The 18,295-nt window shown below is 32.9% G+C and overlaps 1 protein-coding gene and 1 long non-coding RNA gene across 20 annotated transcripts; both read right to left on the minus strand.

Moving 5' to 3' along the window:
• Positions 1-1,824: 1,824 nt before the first annotated feature.
• Positions 1,825-3,786, minus strand: LOC145071245 (uncharacterized). Of its 2 annotated transcripts, none has more exons than XR_013690323.1 (3): positions 3,204-3,786; positions 2,065-3,108; positions 1,825-1,972 (listed from the first exon to the last, which is right to left on the minus strand). It is a non-coding gene; the product is annotated as an uncharacterized LOC145071245 (long non-coding RNA). The 2 variants fall into 2 exon arrangements; XR_013690324.1 differs by having other exon boundaries at positions 1,825-2,181; positions 2,299-3,108; positions 3,204-3,785.
• Positions 3,787-9,079: 5,293 nt separating this feature from the next.
• LOC145071117 (uncharacterized) lies at positions 9,080-11,891 on the minus strand. 18 transcript variants are annotated; one of them, XR_013690257.1, is made up of 10 exons: positions 11,410-11,886; positions 11,206-11,296; positions 11,073-11,123; positions 10,935-11,000; positions 10,744-10,861; positions 10,601-10,659; positions 10,363-10,504; positions 9,585-10,176; positions 9,247-9,517; positions 9,080-9,160 (listed from the first exon to the last, which is right to left on the minus strand). XR_013690257.1 is itself a non-coding variant. In XM_079018028.1 (8 exons), the coding sequence occupies exons 1-5, from the start codon at positions 11,692-11,694 to the stop codon at positions 10,370-10,372; spliced, it is 690 nt and encodes a 229-aa protein (XP_078874154.1). In that variant the 5' UTR covers positions 11,695-11,891; the 3' UTR covers positions 9,080-9,160; positions 9,247-9,517; positions 9,585-10,176; positions 10,363-10,369. The 18 variants fall into 18 exon arrangements, 4 of the variants coding, with proteins under 4 accessions (XP_078874154.1, XP_078874157.1, XP_078874155.1 ...); XR_013690258.1 differs by having other exon boundaries at positions 10,363-10,510; XR_013690252.1 differs by having other exon boundaries at positions 10,363-10,659; positions 11,410-11,887.
• Between the last annotated feature and the right edge of the window lie 6,404 nt (positions 11,892-18,295).

Here is an 18,295-nt window from a genome sequence, read left to right on the forward strand (position 1 = left end):
GATAAAAATGAAACGACATCAACAGTGTATTATAATATACCAAACTTTATATTTTACAAGGTGTGTTATAAAATTAAATTAACTTATTTTAACATATGTCATTTTAAATTTGGAAGCGACAAAACTCTTAATAAAGTTGAAGTGTTTTGATGTGATTATATATATATATATATATATATATATATATATATATATATATATATATATATATATATATATATATATATATATATATAAAGAGAAAATTCACTTGAGATTGAAAAAAGAGAGATCTTGAGATTCAACTCTAGCTACATATTTCTCCTTTGCCGCTCTAACCCTCCAACATACCGGAAACAACAGGATATGCCTAATCATAAATAATTATATGGCAGAGAGGTATAATTATATATGATTATACATGTTTATACGTATATGTCTTAACATAAATGCTTATACATATATGTTGTTCACAGATTGAGTAATCATATATGATTATAATGGTTGGTGGTAGAAGAGGTGGTGGTGGTATAAGTGATGCAGGTGCTAATGGTGGGGTCGGCAGGTTGCAAAGGTGGTGGGGAAGGTGGCGGAGGTGAAAGGAGCGGACGACGCTACCTAATCATTTATGATTATAAATGACCTACCTCACCGGGACGCCAGAAGGTTAAAACGGAAAATGTGAATTATCTGGCGGAAGTTGAATCTCAAAATCTCTATTTTATTTTGAATCACAAAGAAACCTACCTGCCGGTATGCCGGAAGGTTAGAACGACAAATGTGAATTGTTTTTGTTATGACAACTCTTCAAATTTCAACTAAATATTATTTAAATTGAACTACTTCGATTAAATATGTCTTTTTAATTTATATTGATATTTATAAGAATTAATTAAATAATATTAAAATATTTAAATTATGTTCAGTCAATTAAAATTATAATATGATGTAGGCTAAATAGTATACCAAAAATCTTCAAATCTACTATTAAAAACCTAATTATGTGAATCCAACATTTTATTTGTATTATTCATTTAAGACTAACTATATAATCTCTTAAGTTATTATATAAGTTGTAATTATTTAAATTACTATCGGTATGAGTAATATATATATATATATATATATATATATATATATATATATATATATATATATATATATATATATATATATATAAAGAACATCAATTTAGTAAAATTTTGTTATTGTATTAATATGCTTTTTTTTTTAATATTATAACTTTCCAAATTCCAACTACTAGGTTATTTATAATTATAACTAGAAAAGGATCCCAAGCTTCGCCTGGGTTAGATAGAATTTTGAAAAAAGTTTTAACTACAACCCAAAGCATTTGGGAAATTGCATCGCACTTTCTTAAAAAATTAAATAGAAAGAAAAAAAAAATCCCAAAAATTTGAAAATTAAATAGTATGTTGCTATAAAAAAATAATGGTTGTAAACAATAATAGGGTGTTATAATACACAATATTACAATAACGGGAGTCTATATTGTTTGGGAGTCTATATTGTTTGTTGAACATTTGAGGGACCAACAGTCTCACGTACATTCCTCCTGATAAGCACCTGTTATCCCCCACTCGACATCTAAAATTTCAAATGATCATAATACCAAAATCCTTGATAGCTTTGTTATAATTGTTCGACTTATGGAAAATCATATAAAGTGAACATTAAAGCTATATAAATTAACCAAAGCATGCCAAATAAAAGTACAATGCTATAATAGGAATCATTTTGAAAGTATAATGCCAATAAAAAGGAAATGAAATACATTCATTATTTATAAAATTCAAAATAAAAATAAAAAATTACAATCTTCCTCTAATAAACTCAATACACTTTCATGCATCTTGCATGTCCTTATATCTTATCAAACAGTATTATAATAATTTATCTCAAGGATACAATCACTAATATTAGGGACAAAAAATGAGTTTGATAATCCAAAATTTTTGAGCCCCATAAAAGCCTGCAACTTACATCATTCACTATTGAGTCACATGAAACTCATGTTTGCTTTATTATATTCCTATATTTATATCATATCAAAATGTATTATACCTCTTCAAGCATGGAACCACACTCAAAAGTGAGAGGAATGTGATTCAAAAGCAGACGATACCATGCTGGCTTAATGAGCATAATCTCTCATAGCAATAGAAGTCTTTTGTAGATCACCTGGTGCAAACAGCAACTAAAATCATGACATTTGTAAGAAAAAGGAGAGTCTGGTCACTGATGGACTTTCAGTAATAGATTTAAGCCTTATTTGGCTTGGAATTTAGGGTAACTTACCAAAAATGGAGCTGGAATTATAACCTGAAAACCAATAAATTTTAATTTTTTCTTACAGAAATCATAAAAAAAACGAAACACATCTATACTCAGACATCGTGGTTTGAACAACTATTAGCTATAGCAATGAAAAGAATGGATTGAATCGAGGAAATAACTGTTGAAATCAGCAGCTACGTCAGCGATAATAGCCAGGGTGTGAAAATCAGATTCTCCAGTAGCCAAACGAATGACAGGAACACCTGCTTCTACAATGCAATTAAAATTAGTTGAAGGCACTGACCATTATGAATTGAAATATTTTGGTACTTGGTTAACTATTAGTGTCTGATACATACAGAAAAATGATCAAATTTGAAGTGAAACTGTATCATGTTTGACCAATTAATGAATTGGTGAAAATTGCGTATCTGTGGATGAAAGACGAATCAGATGGGATTACTAACTGTGAAATTAGAAATCAAAACATAAATCACCTACAAAAGCACATGTATTTCAATTAGAGCTTCATAGAGATGGGAAAAGAAACATGTGATGAATTGCTTTAGTGAATGGCTCCGCCTCTTTTCTTTTTCAGAGTAGTAGAACTAAAAAAAGCCCTAAAATCAAATCAAAAATGCAGATTTGTAATCCAAAGAACACTTAGCTCGATAGCAAACGAACGTGAAGTCCGGAAGCACGTTACATCACCCAAAAAGGCATCAGTTCCTCTCAGTCGACCTTCCTTTCCAACGAATCGCCCTCTCGCTTTGTACTCTGATACTTCAGTCGTCGAGGTGGTGGAATAAACCAAGCCCGATGAGTTAAACCCTGCCGATTGCAATGTATGAGAGAATATGAGAAAGGGGCGTGTTGTGTCGGTGGATGAAACCCAAATGGTGGAGCAAGGTTCGGAAAAAAATTACCTGTTGGTCGAGTCCTTGTGGATGTTGTGATGGCAGAGTAGAAGGTGAAGAGAGATGGTGAAGAAGACGATAAGTGAAGGTGGATTGGAACAACAATCGTTAACAATAGAGGGGTAATAAACCTTAGAGCGAAAGGAGATTATCATTCAATCGGTTTAGAAAAGTGGCAGGATGGAGCTGAAATAGATACAAGAAGCGGTGAAGAGGTGGCGGTGGCACTAATCTGATTTCTATCGACTTCTAAAACACGGGGCTGAGGCGGCGGAAGATACGTGGAGGCAATATGAAGATCTTGACTAACAAAATGGGCATATAATAGCGGGTTGGCCCAAAACAATTGGTTATGTAGCCAGGCGGTGGAGCACATATGGATGATTTACAGAATTAAAACGTAAAGGGTAAGAATCACATTGAAGGGATGTAGAAGGAAAAAGAAGCGGTGGAAGCTCTACGAAACAATGGCGGTGGGAAGAGATACAATTGAGGGTGAGTAAGCAAGGAGATGCAGCAGAAAAGAAAAGGGAAGAAGCCACGTATCTGTTGTGTCAGAAGCTTGGCGGTGGTGGAATACACAAAAAAATGCCCCCAGACATAACTGCAATCCCATCCATAATCAGAGGACCAAAACTGTCAAATTCCTAGCAGTTTAGTTAGCTAAGGAAGGACTGAAAATTTTAATATATATATATATATATATATATATATATATATATATATATATATATATATATATATATATATATATATATAGTATTTAATTGACAATTGTTAGACTTAATTAAATAGAACTACGTATTTAAATTTTCTTTAATCAATTTAATAAATTAATTTTCAAACTTATAGCATATCAATATTCACAACATTTTACTTATGGCTCTAAAGGTACAATCTTCATCTAATATTTTTGTGTTGTCTGTATTTTTTTTTTCACAAACATACTTTAAACACATAAAATTCATAGTTTTCTCATGTTTGGCCAAGTACTGTCTAATCAAGGTAAAGCCATAACAAGAAAATTATTGTTTATCTAAAATTTTGTTTTCGCAAAAGCACTTCAAGTACATCAAATTCATAGTCTTCATGTTTTGGATGTGTACTTATTTGATCAATGTTAACAGAATCCATCAAAAGACACTTATTGTTCATCTACAGAAGGCATGAAAACATATTTCTTGTTCATCTCTAAATACCAAAAACTTTTAGGTTTGCTCATGTACACAATAACGAAAATGAAAATGAAAAGAGAAGAGAAGCAATTCTTTTATGTAGCTAATATATATCAATTAAAAAAATCATTCAAGTATCATAAGTTGAAGAGTTGATGAGTTTCAAATGAATTTTGGTTCAAGATAGATGATATATTTTGAACCATATTCATTTGATTGGCGTTCTTTATAAGAGATAGATAGAAGTAGACAATATGTTATCATTTCTAAACATTATTGTCAAGTATTAGATAAAAATCATAAGAAAAAACACCACATAAATCTCCAAACCCGAGAGCAGAATCTGCATATAAAAAAGGGGAAAAATTAGTGTAGAGCCAATATATTCAGGAGATAGCCTATTTCATTCTTCAGAAGTATACCTCCAATTGTGGAGCTTTGTGTCTTATTTTTTTGAAGAAGGACCCCAAAGAGACACCTAGAGAGATAGGTTATCCTGAGAGATGTTGGTAAAAAAAGAAAATAGTTTTTGGTTTTGGGATCTTGTTCTCGCTTCTATTAAGTTCCAAATACTTCCATTGTGTCATACAAAAGAGTGGCTTAAAGTTTGAGAGGCTTTGTTTAAGCTTTTATCAAAATTCTAACATTATTATCTAAAAAAATCATATTACAACTACCACTAATGCGACATAACCCATTTCTTCAACTTTTCATATTTGAATCATAAACGATTGAACTACATGAAAGTTTTCTGTAAGAAAACACTACTAATATAACTATTATTCCAAAAAGCTATATTGAAATATTTGACCACAAAACCTTCAACCATATGAAGGCTTTTGTTCAGAAAAGAATACTAATATAGTTACATATATAACGAGACAACGCAAATCACAAAACCTTCAATCACATGAAGGCTTTTTATGAAAAAAAACTAATACTAACATAGTTATATATAATGAGAGAATGCAAAACGTTATTGGAAATGTATAAATATTATAAATGTTATTAATAGAAAGGCTATGATTAGTAGAATTGGTCCTTGTATTTGTGGTGGTTTTCAATTGTGACATCCCCCATTTTTCAAAACCAATTTAAAAATTCTCTTTACACTTTTAAGTATTGAAATGCGGAAGTTCCCAGTCAAATAAACATTTCTAAAATAACAAAATTTATTTTATTAAAACCTTCGGGATGTCATTCGTTTATATCCGAACATACATTACATCGTAAATAAAAAGGTCATGAAATAACTAATGCGAGCCTATCCTTTATTCCACTCAGTATCCTAACTAGGCAATTTCAACTTTGGCTCCACTACTTGTGATATAATAAAATGAGTGGGCCAGGTTTGGGAAACCTGGTGAGATACGTAGGGTTTTCAAGCCCATAACATTTAATGATAAAATATCATTCCTGCAAGACATATATCAGGTGTAAATATATAACTTGTTCTAAGGCCATCTACCCAATCCCAACCAATCCCCATAGATCCTAATTTGACAATCATCTAGAAGAATCACCTTACCAGATGAACTGTCTAAGCAACTGTTTGACTACACCTGCTAGGGGAGTCCTTAGCTAGTGTAAGTCATATAAGGCAACCAACGTTCAGAGATTTTAATGAATATGACTTTCTATTTCATCTACGTCCATGGGTTATAAAGCCATGCTAGCAACATAATTTACAAGACTGCCTAGAACAACCAAGTGTTGGTCATCTATTCTGGTCGATGACCCAAACATACCGTCTGGTTGTCTGATCGGGACCCACCATTTATGGTCATCCCAAGACGGGGATGATTACACTCCGATCTGGTCCCACACTCTAACCCACCCATGAGACCTAATCGATTTCAAGCCTATTCGACACTAAGCAATCCTTTATAAGTCTTATTCCTAATCTAAGGCATGACATATATCTAAAGGCAATTGATTTCTACAACAATTCCTAATCCAAATGTTACCATCTTATCTTTACAAATATCTCATAAACAGGTAATACAAGCAACCTTTATTATATGGATATTTTTAAGTTAAGATTATGTTCTTGATAATAACTACACACTCACTTGAAAAAGTGTCTGGTGATTGGTGAATTGGGCAAAGCTTCGCCTTACACCTTTCTCGAAAGACCTAGATATACATAACGCTACGTCTTAGTCTAGTTTCATACTACGTGGAACTATTATCTTAAGAGTTTAGATTCCTCGACAATTCCAAAGTCTAATTCAAGATCAAACAAGTAAGGATCAGCCAGACAGGATAGTCGGGAGGCATGATCATTTCGACATATAGTCTTTCTGAAATCCAACAACCAAGCCGACGTGCCCATTCTACACACCTTTCCCATAGTAGATCAATCAACATAATAACTAGGAATCGTTGATAAATCTTACTTATAAGATCCTGGTAACGACTTACAACTATAATTATAAATTACACTGGGGCAGAGTAAGTGTAGCTCACTTACAGAGTACAATAGATGAGAATCGGAATTCAAACGTGCATAATACTGACTTAGGTCATTTCTACATGAATATTATGGCAAACTGAGCACTCGAGGGTGTCGCAGGGCTTTGCCGCAGGCTAGAATGAAGAAAAATGGGCTAACTATTGAAATTTTCAAAGAGATATTGACTAGAGGGTGTGGGGAGGAATGAAAGAATGAGTTGGTATTTATAGGTGAGTTTGGAGGCCTTCACGCTGTACAACAGGAGGCGTGTCGCGCATAAGGGTGACGTCGACCCACTGAGCTGCCGACACGTGACACGATCTGGGTGTGGCTACGTGGCTGACTTTGTACGCAAGCTACGCGCAACATGCGTGCGCGTGTGACATTTTCCAGATTTTCAGAATTGCATAACTCCTTCATACAAGCTCCGTTTTTGACGTTCTTTATATCAATGGAAATATATCGACGATATCTACAACTTTTCTTTAGACTCTGTCAAATAGTTTTGACTTTATTTTATTTACACATGCTTAACCTATTAAAGCCTGTATAAAATGCATAACTCTCACATCCGACATCCGTTTTCGATGGTTTTTATATCATTGGAATCCTAACAACGAGATCTTCAACTGTCGTTTAGATTGTTTTGGCTAACAATCTATCAATCTAAAATTCGAATATCAATAAGCATACTGTTGTGCCAAATTTTAGAAAAATCATAACTTCCTCTAGTGAAGTCAGATGTAGACGATACCTATACGCACAAATTCGCATTTATTGCATCCATGAATTCCATTTAGACTTGTTAATCTAAAAAGCAATCTATCCCCAATTCACTTTTTAAGCTATCCGTAGCCGTGTCGGTTTTATCGCAAGACTTTGGTGCTTCCTAACTTCTTTGTTCTAAGTCGGATTGAGACATTCTAGATATGTACGGGATCTTAATTACGAATACTATAACTAGGTTGAGATTATTTTCCCTTAGTGATCTTTTATTTTTGTTGTGTATTTTAAATCTTATTAATTTTATTATATAATATATCTTAATATCATATAAGAAACATAAGCACAAAATATATGAATAATCCTATCTTATTACTTCACAAAATGACTACATGAATTGACCACAAAGGTTACATGTTTAATTACTAAGCCTAGCTGGAAACGCGGATGTTACATCAATAGTTTGTTTGTTTTTTCCATTTAAACAAAATATGTTTCTTCTTGTTTTATCTTATTTATATAACACTCTTAAAGAATACGATCAAGAGTGGAATAGATGGATGTTTGGGATTATATATATATATATATATATATATATATATATATATATATATATATATATATATATATATATATATATATACTAGCTGTTACCCGCGCAAAGCGACGGGCGACAAATAGTTTGTTTCGACAATTAATTTCTTTTCGATGGAGAATGATTATTTTCAATTCAATCATTAGTTTGTTTTAAGAAACATGTCATATTAAAAATAAAGAAAATTCATGAAATGACCAAATTATAGGGTGTTGAGTATTTATTTAGATGAACAAAGATCTGGTCAAAACCTTAGAAGAGAAGATTTATAGGAGTTTGTTTAAATTTTAATATTATTTTATTAGTGATTAGTTGTATAATTAGCTTAATAATTTGGACGTCTTAAAAAAATATAATTATTTTATTCAATCTATTTTTAGAAATAGTGAGATTTGTTTTATAAGATAGTATATATATATATATATATATATATATATATATATATATATATATATATATATATATATATATATATATATATAATATTTATTAGTTTCATTGTTAAAATAGACTTTACAAAAAAAATATTTGAAACAATTTTATCCGATACCAAAATGTAATAAACTAAATAGGTGGGGAACACCCGCGTTGCGGGAGTCGGATGCCACAATTTTTTCCGTTGTTTGATCTTTTTAAATGTTATTTGATCAACTATTTGTTTATAGTTTGAGTATTGTTATGAGGCAGTAATATTGTTTCGTCATGGATAACTTTTTTGTTGTCGGGTAAGCTATTATCGAAATATATACTTCATGGGTTTATCCTTTGGTCGATGGGATGGAACTCGAGAGCCAGATTCCACGGATCAAATACTTCATGGGTTTTTCCTCATTAAGTGTTGTTTAAGTATAACATTGGGTAGCTCAAAAAACATTTGATAAAATGACAAAACACGTATATGATAAAAGCAAAGTCACCACAATAAACAAAAAAAACAAAAAAGAATCAATTTGTTGATCAGTGTATGTTACAATATGCTAATAAGTTCAACCGTCGGCTTTGTTAGATTCCATAAGCCCTGAGAAAAGAAAAGAAAAAAAAAACATATCAAAACTTTGAAAAAAAAAATACAGTCAAGAAATGAAGCCCACTAATTTATCATACCACAATTTGAACATCTATAGTTTTTGTAGCTGCGTTCTTCCTCAAAATTCTGTTTGGATATATTTAGTTTACTTTCCATCTTTCCATTATTTGTTAACCCTGTGATGATAGAATTCTGCGTCTTGATGTTCTTTTTTGGCATTGATCTGAACTACTCCACAACAAATTGGCGAATCCAGTTACCCTCGCCATGAAATCAAATGCTCATACAGAAGATTATGAATCACAAAAAAGCTCATCCATCAACCCATGCTTTCTTGCAGAAAAAAACCTGCATTCATATTCAGATTTAGTCAGCAAATAATCTTGTAATTCTAACCATATCATTATTTATCTACCTGCATGTAAGGTAAGCATGAGAAGGAAGATACGGATGAAAAATGGTTGCCTTCCATTCCCCTGCTTCTTGAGCAATATTGAACCCATCAACCGACTTTTCTGCTTCAAGAGCATCCCGAGTTCCAGCATCCATAACCATGAAGTGCATCCCAACAACTTTGAAACCCTTGCCAAAATGAAAACTTTCATTCTTTTGAAACACAATACAAAAATATAAATATGTACTTGCCTATGTTGCCAATTCCTGTGTTTGGATATAATGCTCATATTTAAGAAATGGTATGAAAACTATAAGATTGCTTTACACAATAAGCAATGCCAAAGAGAATTATAAAACTAAACTGCTGTGAATCCCACCAGAAATCCGGAGACAAATGTCGCCATATAGTGTACAAAATTCCCTAGCCGAACACACACACACACACACATACACACAAAGATAATAATCTCATATGCATCAATTCATAACCCAACAAAAAGACTTGATCTTTTTTAGCTTTTCACTAATGACATCTTGAACCATAACATCATCAGTATTTATCGCACATACAACATCTGAAGGTCTCACTTCAGTTTCTAAGACCTGAAAATCTGTCATTTCAAATTGAATAAAATATAAGTACATATACAGAAAAGATCAAAAGTGACATATTAATTACCAAGTTTTGTTAGGTAACTTCTAAAATTGAAAATTAATCTAAAGTTCATGCATAACTTAAAAAAATAAACAAATAAATAAATAAAAATTATTGGGATGTTCAAGTATAGTTTATTTACCTGATTCTTAGTTTAAGATTAGGCATCGAACAATATCTATTATAGTGATGTTTGATATTGATTTAGGTCCTTGTGCAGTTAACTTTAACAACCCTTTTCTCAAATATATAATATATACTAATGACCATTTTGCCCTTGAAAACTGAAACTTGAAACGAAAACGATTGAACTACATGCCAACAAAATAAGAGATTATGAAAATCAGTAGAAGAAATTGAAACTTGAAGGAAGAGGGTACTTCGGTAATAAAATTGAGATCTGCAGGGTAGGCTCCATCATTTATTTCTGTAACTTTTACTGCCAATATCAGACACTGTTAGACCATATACTCAAAAGACTTAAAAATATCTATATTTTAGCCTTTATTCCAATCAACAAAACCTCAGTCATCTAAATCTTGGATGATCAACCGATTATACCAGTTATGATTTGTAAGTATAGGAGTCCAATGTGTGACCTTTCATGCTCTGGATGTAGGATGAAAAGTTCCGGTAAGCACCTTCAACAAAATAACCTTATTAAATCGAAATAATAATAATAATAATAAAACCCATAATAAAAACACATCATACTTTGTCCTGTTTGTATTAAATCTCTTCCAACAAACCTTTCCAAAACCTATCATTTCCTGTCTAAATCTACAAAAAATCTCAATTGATAAAAAAAATCATACTTAAACCATTCATCCACCTATACGAAACACGTTTTACCTAGATTTGCTATCTACTTGTTTGCATACATCTTTTCCTCTGTTAAAAAACCTAAATAATATAAAACAAAAAGTAATTAGTATGAATGATCTGAATTACTCTATATTGTCTCCAAAAATGGAAATAAATGAACCATGGTGGAATGAAATAAGCATCCTTGCATTTGTTGTGGTTCCCTTACGAAATAAAAGTAATGGAGGAAATCTATCACTGGAGGCTTTTCTCTGTATTGAAACAGGGAAAATGTAAAAGCATCGATAAGAAGATGGGATTCGGATAAGGATGGGTATCGAACAACAATTCCGAAATCAAAAATAGAAAAGAAATTAAAACTCACATAATCAAAGACGATATTTGAATGTTGAACCACTTTGCTTATGGTTACCGTCGACGTTTCGTAATGTAGGCGGTAGCCATCGACCAAAAGGAGAAGTGACAGGTGGCGGTGGGACGGTAAAAAAGTTGTGTTGTGTGACTTCTCTTTGAGGTCAATGGCCACCATTTTGGAAGCTGAATCGAGGATGGTGATAGCAGAGAGCGGGAGGCGACGTCCGAGATCGGAGAACAGGAGGCATGGGGGGATGCGACGCCGGTGACCACTGTGGTCACACGATCGCTCCATGTCGGGTAAATGGTGGAGGTTGTGCGCTTGAGAGAAGAGCGAGAAAAGAATGAAGCAGAAAATCAGAAGAATCGAGAACCTCAAGACGGAAGATACTGGAGAAGGAGGCGGTGGGAAGGATACGTAAGCGGATAAACCAAACGATGATCAACACGTGTAGAAAAGAATGTAAATATTTCCATAAAATAAAATGCCCAGTTACAAAAACAAAACGAAAATAACAACTAAATGTATGGGGACCATTTCTGCCAAACACTTGCCGAGTTCACTATTCCTAAAAAGTGTCCTCCTTTAATATATATATATATATATATATATATATATATATATATATATATATATATATATATATAAGAATTAGTTACTTTTTAGTGTTTCGGAAGTCTTTGTATACGTATAATGATCGAGTTCAAATCTTATTAGCAACTAGTGATGAAGGCTTGTACGTTGCACTTTTTTTTTGATGTTTAGGTAAAGAAGTAAATTTTGAAACTCTTTCTAAAGTGTAAATAGAAGGAATTTTTTTCCAAATAAATAAATGAAAAGTAGTAGACACCAACAAAGCAACTTTTTGATAGTTTATTAAGGCTTCTTGTATGTTTCTCAATTACTTACAATAGGTTCTACATACTTGTATTGCTTCTTAAGAGCATTATGGTAGCTTGTACATCGGTTTCATTTGTTCAGTTCCATGTTCCGGTAATCTGAGTTGATCCAATATAACATTGTACTTTAAAAATCTATCGCCTGACATTGTTATAACTGCATATATTTTGGAAGTATAATGTAAGAATAAATGAAAGTAGAGTGTCATAATATGCAAACAAACAAAAGTATATTTTTGTTTGTTGCAATGAACATTGTCACTGCTACGTTACATACACATAATAGCAACATACTTTGCATTTTAGGCAAAGTATGTTGTTTGTTGTATGTAAATCGACCATTTTTACAAAAAAAGGAATAAAAGAAAACAACCACTAGGGTTATAAGGTTATAAGGACAACTTATTTGCAGGGGCAGTTTGGTCATAAATGCAACATAAAATACAAGGCCAATTGGTCATAAAATAGAATATAAAATTGCAGTGAAACCAACAACTTGGTCAATCTAATATTTTTACAATGTAAACTTTAAAATTACAAAAAACATATTAAAAATACAAGAAATAACAATCCATTGTCATTTATTGCATCGAGCCTTTCAAAATCCACAAACATGGGCAGTTAGGTCATTACTGCAGCAAAACCAACAAACAGGAGTAGTTTGGTCATAAAAAGAAAATACTTTTATGTTTTTTGTTTGTTGTATCATTTCGTCCACTATTTTTTTGAATACAGTTATATAAAGATACACCCTTACCCTTTTATTTATATTTCATAGTAATCGAGCTGGAATTTCTTTAAGTCTTAATTTCTGTTCCATTTCTTTAAGTTTCCCGTTCCATAAAAACATAACTAAAATCAATAGTATAAAACAAAGATAAAAAGACAATATTCAGGTTGGTGGACATCAGTTGTGTGTGTGGAAAATTGAGGGGATCTCAAACCGAAGAATGAAATTGTAAGAAGCTTGTGAAATCAAAAAGACTCGTTAAATATGAAAAAAAAAGGAAAATACATACACACTGTCTAAATAACCAAAATTAACAAAACTAATGAATCATATTCCTTCAGGAATGCTCCATTCTATTGCATCAAATGTAAGAAATTGATTTTTTTTTTATTTCAGTGGAATGAAGCATTCTATTCCTTTGATTACTTCAAACCAAAATATAACTTCGGATTCCACAATCATTATTAGAGGCTGAAAAATGAACTGCACCACTGCAAAAGGATGAAAAGATGGATAAAATCACGGTTATTTATTTATTTTATCTTTTAAATTTGTTAAATAAACAAAATTGATATCAACTTAGGACCGGTATAAATGTGTTTTTGACCTGGTATAATTAATATTAATTAATATATTGAAACACTTGATGATGAAATGGATTAATTTTAACTCTTTTCTATTTCAACTACACTTTTTAACTTTACTCATGTAAGTCCCCAATATGCTTATGTATCAATCAGATCCGTTTGATGGTGCGGAATCCCAATCAAACGGATGATGTCAGATCAAATAGAAGAGAAGGAGGAGAAGAAGAAGATGAATCTATGATGTATTCAATGAAATGATTGAAGCTCCATACACATAGTTCACATACACTATTCTCTCTAGTTTCTCTCACACCTTAGAATACACACACTTAAGCTCCTTGGTTCTTACCCTCACATGCACTCCTCACCCTATATATATATATATATATATATATATATATATATATATATATATATATATATATATATATATATATATATATGGACCTAAGGCCAAGCCCAAAATTCAAATAATTCAATGCTCGGTCCAAACTACAATTAATCCTATACTATTTTTGGCCCAAATAATAAAAACAATAAATGCTTAGAAAAGCAAAGTATAAACCATATTTTTGACCTAACAATCTCCCCATTGGTTTATAACTTTCTTTTCTTTTCTTAAATGACCCAACAAGCTCCCCCTAAAAAGTAGCTGACTTTTCTTGTTAATCTTCATTAGGATCATTGTCTTCAACATTAATCTTCAAATTCTTCACAACTTCAAGATGAACTTGATGAATCTTCAATGAATGACTTCATCTTGAGCAGTTGGACATTTCTTCAGAATTTGACATTGAACGCACATTAGGTGAGGAGGCTTGACATACTGATTCTTGAAAGATAGCGCTTTCAGCTTGAGAATCTTCAGAGAGAACATCAGAGAGAACTAATCTTCTGGATCACTTCAACAGGTTCAAGATAGCAGCAGATTGATTGAGGAGACTTCAATGCAATATGTCACATAATCTTTAAGTCAGCTTGACCTTTCTTCTGGAGTTGAAGGATTGAATGTCAAAAGAATAATCTTCATTTCTTGCTCCTTCGAATGCGAATTCTTCGATGCTCACGGATGAAGTCTTGACTCAGAAATCTTCGACACAAACTTCCTGAGTCTTATCAATACCTGAAATCACTTTTCAAGACAAAACAAAACTAAAAGAAAATTTAGCACAGAAACAAAAATATTTTTGGATTTTTGATTTTCTTGAACAAGAAATAAAACATAAATAACACTAGTTTTGGATTTTTTTTTTTAATTTTCTGATTTTTGTTTGTTTGTTTTTTATTTTATTTTATTTTATTTTATTTTTAATTCACCCCTAATATTTAAATTAGAAGAAACTATGAACAAATTTAACAAAAATAAAATGATATCTAACTTTAAGAATGATTTGGGATCAAAGTTTTTAGACAACCTTTATCCGCTTGTCGGTACCTTCTATCTTTACGTCTTTGTTTGGTTGATCGCCGGTATTGTTGTCCACTTAAACACGAAAAATTGTGACAAAATTAGGACATACTATTAGTTATAAGACAAAGTGATCCTAAGTTCCTAGAAAATATTTCTTAAGGACCATTCAGCTGACGACGACCAGGGATATTGTTGTCCACCTAAATTGAGCAGCGAGATCTATAGACAATCTTTGAGTGTTCAATTTTAATTGTACTGGAACATGTTTCCCGCTTCCTGATATGCCCCAGTAATCAAGGACTTCCAGAGTACTCCTTACATCGGGTGAGCAGACAATCATTAAGAGAGAAGATAGATTTAAATTATTATCAATTATAGTTTTTTTAGAGGGATTGAGAAGTAGAAGCTTGCATATGCTGTGTACCAGGTCGGATTGTTAATCACACAAATGAGACAACATATGGCTAACAGATAAGAAGAATTTCATAAATATAATATGCAAAGAAATGGATTTGCATATGTTGCAGTCCAGTTCGGATCTCTTCCAATCACGTAAAGGAGGAAACATATGACTAACAGACAGATAGACAGAGAAAAAAAATTTCTACAGACCTAATTCATCGGAATTTACCAGTCGCCCCATCAATACCGGAATTAAGGACATAATCCGCACATCGAGGAAAAGTTAATCCACGGTTCCGGATACGAGTTCATTTAATGTGACGAGTAGATTCCCATATATATCTCCCTGATCAATCTATCCAAGCGTCGTATTGTCAGGCTAAACGGATCTAACTAGGTCAAGATTTGTCAAGTCTAAAAATTTCCTAAGTGCAACTCTGCTTAGTCATGTCCATTTAGAATCTTTCGTGCCTACCGATGCATCAAACTAGAGCATAGACCCTTCAACTTTGGGTACGTTACACAGACTTAGATTGCCTGTTATCACTTGATAATATCACTTCCCAAAACATCTCCCTCAAGCACATTTCATAACCAACATATATTTTTTTTTTATTTTCATTTCTCCACCTAAATTTGTGCATATGAGAGAAACGAAAGTAAATGCGCAAATTTAAACTATCCTAAAACAAAAATTTGTCTTTAAAGCGAATCAGCTTAAGAAAAACTCAGGAGTATAAAGAAGAAAACTCAAACAGTAAGTCATCGATTGAATTTGCATCTAGAAGGTCTGAGAACAGCACGCATAATCTCAGAACAAATCCAAAAATTCTTCATGTCATTAAGCACAAACCCCGTGAGTGATCACTTCCTTTCTTCCCTTCCCGCAATGGACACATATTCTCAAACAAATGTCTGGATGTTGTACAGTTGAGAGATGTCCCTTATCAAGTGCCAGGAACAACCACTGCCAACAAACCGAAGTCTGATGATATGCCTCCATAGCTGCTCCGACACAGAGCGGGATCAATTGGTCTTTGGAACCCAGTCAATTTTGAAACTGGGTTGACCTTTTTCATCATTGCAAGGTACTCTCTCCCATGACATATCATGTTTATCACAAACAGAGGATGAAGAAATATTAGAGTCATTAGTTGATTTGGGAGAGTAAGCCTTTGGAACCCATTTGTAGTTGGGTTTAACCCATTTCTTTTTCGATATGATGGGTGGCTTAATACTTGCTTTGGAACTTGATGTCGGCCATTGAGATGACTTTGACCTAACTGGTCTTTGTTTCAGTGGAGCATCTCTTGGATTGGGCTTCTTGGCCGGCATTCCTTTCTTGACTTTGGGATTTTGATTCTTGTCCTTTGGAGTTTGATTCTTGGTCTTGGGAGTTGAATTCTTGGCCTTCTTGGCATTCCAGTCGTCAATGTCTGACCGTGATCTCAAGGGGTTTCTTTTGAAGTATCTCCCTCTTGGCGCGTTCTGCCAGCCTTGTGCATAGTAAAGAACTTATGCGCAATTTGGACAGTTTCGGGCAATGTGTCTAGGTGTTCCACAGTGAAAACATGTATTTTTCTTCACTGTGAAGTTGTTTCTTCCTGCCCCTGGTGGCGTAACCTTGCCTTGTCTCTTGTTGTTCCCACATGCACGCCTGCAACAAGAACTCTGTTGTGTTGGAATTGGTGGCCTGTATTTCTCAACGGCAGGTTGATCAGAAGCAGTTGAGTTCGAAGCAACAGATTCAGAGTTCAAGGAGATGTTGGTTTGTTCAATGGTGCTCTCCTTGTTCTCATCCTTTGCTACTTTACCTGCACATAAAGTAGAAGCATTAGTATTTTCAACTTGAATACCTCCTGACACAAATCCAGCTGGTTTGCCATATCGAAGATGTGCCTCCCTGTCAATTTCTTCCTGTGTCGTAGGGATGGATGTGTAGTTATGATTGAAAGGTGGAGGAACACTATCATACCCTAGACCCTTGTTTTGATTATCTTTGAATTTTAATTGGGTTTCAAATAAGGACTCGACTATCTTACTTGACGCAGTATAATTTTTGAAACTAACATTTGTTTTTCCACACTTAATTTTCAAAGCGTCAAGTTCTTCGGTTACAACATCAAGTTGTCTCTTAATATAGTCATAAAGTTCACATTTTTCACTGTATTCTGTCTGAATTCTCTTGAAACCCTTTATTTTTGTTTCTAACTAGGCCTTCAGGGGTTTTTGTCCTTTCCTGAGTTGATATCCTTCATATTTTAGGTCCTCAACTTCCCTACGTAATAAATCATTATGTTCACGAAGAAGTTTAATCGTAGCTTCACATGATTGAGAACATGAAACTTCACATGATTGAGAATATGAAACTTCATTGATCGGAAGGTTTGCGGAACACATTGTTTTTCGACAATTCAAAGCGTCAAGTTCTTCAATTATATCAGCAAGACTAAGACGATTGAGATCTTTTGTCTTCTTGATGTCAGCTACGATCATATCCCACGATTTCGGAAGTGCATTCAGCAGCTTTTTGTTTATCTCAGATTTGGTCAAGAAGATTCCAACTATATTCATCTCAGTAGTGAGTGTGGTAAATCGCTGCAACTGAGCTTCCAGGGTTTCTCCAGGGATATAATCGAACATGTTGAAATTTTGTCTTAACATCTCCTGACGATTCTCTTTCATGTCTTGAATTCCCTCGTAAACTTCAAAAACTATTAAAAGCACAACTAGAAGTCAAACTTAAATTTAAAAATGCCCTTTGACTATAAACTTCAAAAGTCAACCTTAAAAGTCAAATTTAAAAAGTCAAACTTGAAAAGTCAAACCGAAAAGCTAAATTTGAAAATTTAAAAGTTAAATGAGA

Source organism: Lactuca serriola, chromosome 8, assembly GCF_051521515.1.
Source record: "Lactuca serriola cultivar US96UC23 chromosome 8, Lser_US96UC23_V15, whole genome shotgun sequence".
NCBI classification, from domain to species: domain Eukaryota; kingdom Viridiplantae; phylum Streptophyta; class Magnoliopsida; order Asterales; family Asteraceae; genus Lactuca; species Lactuca serriola.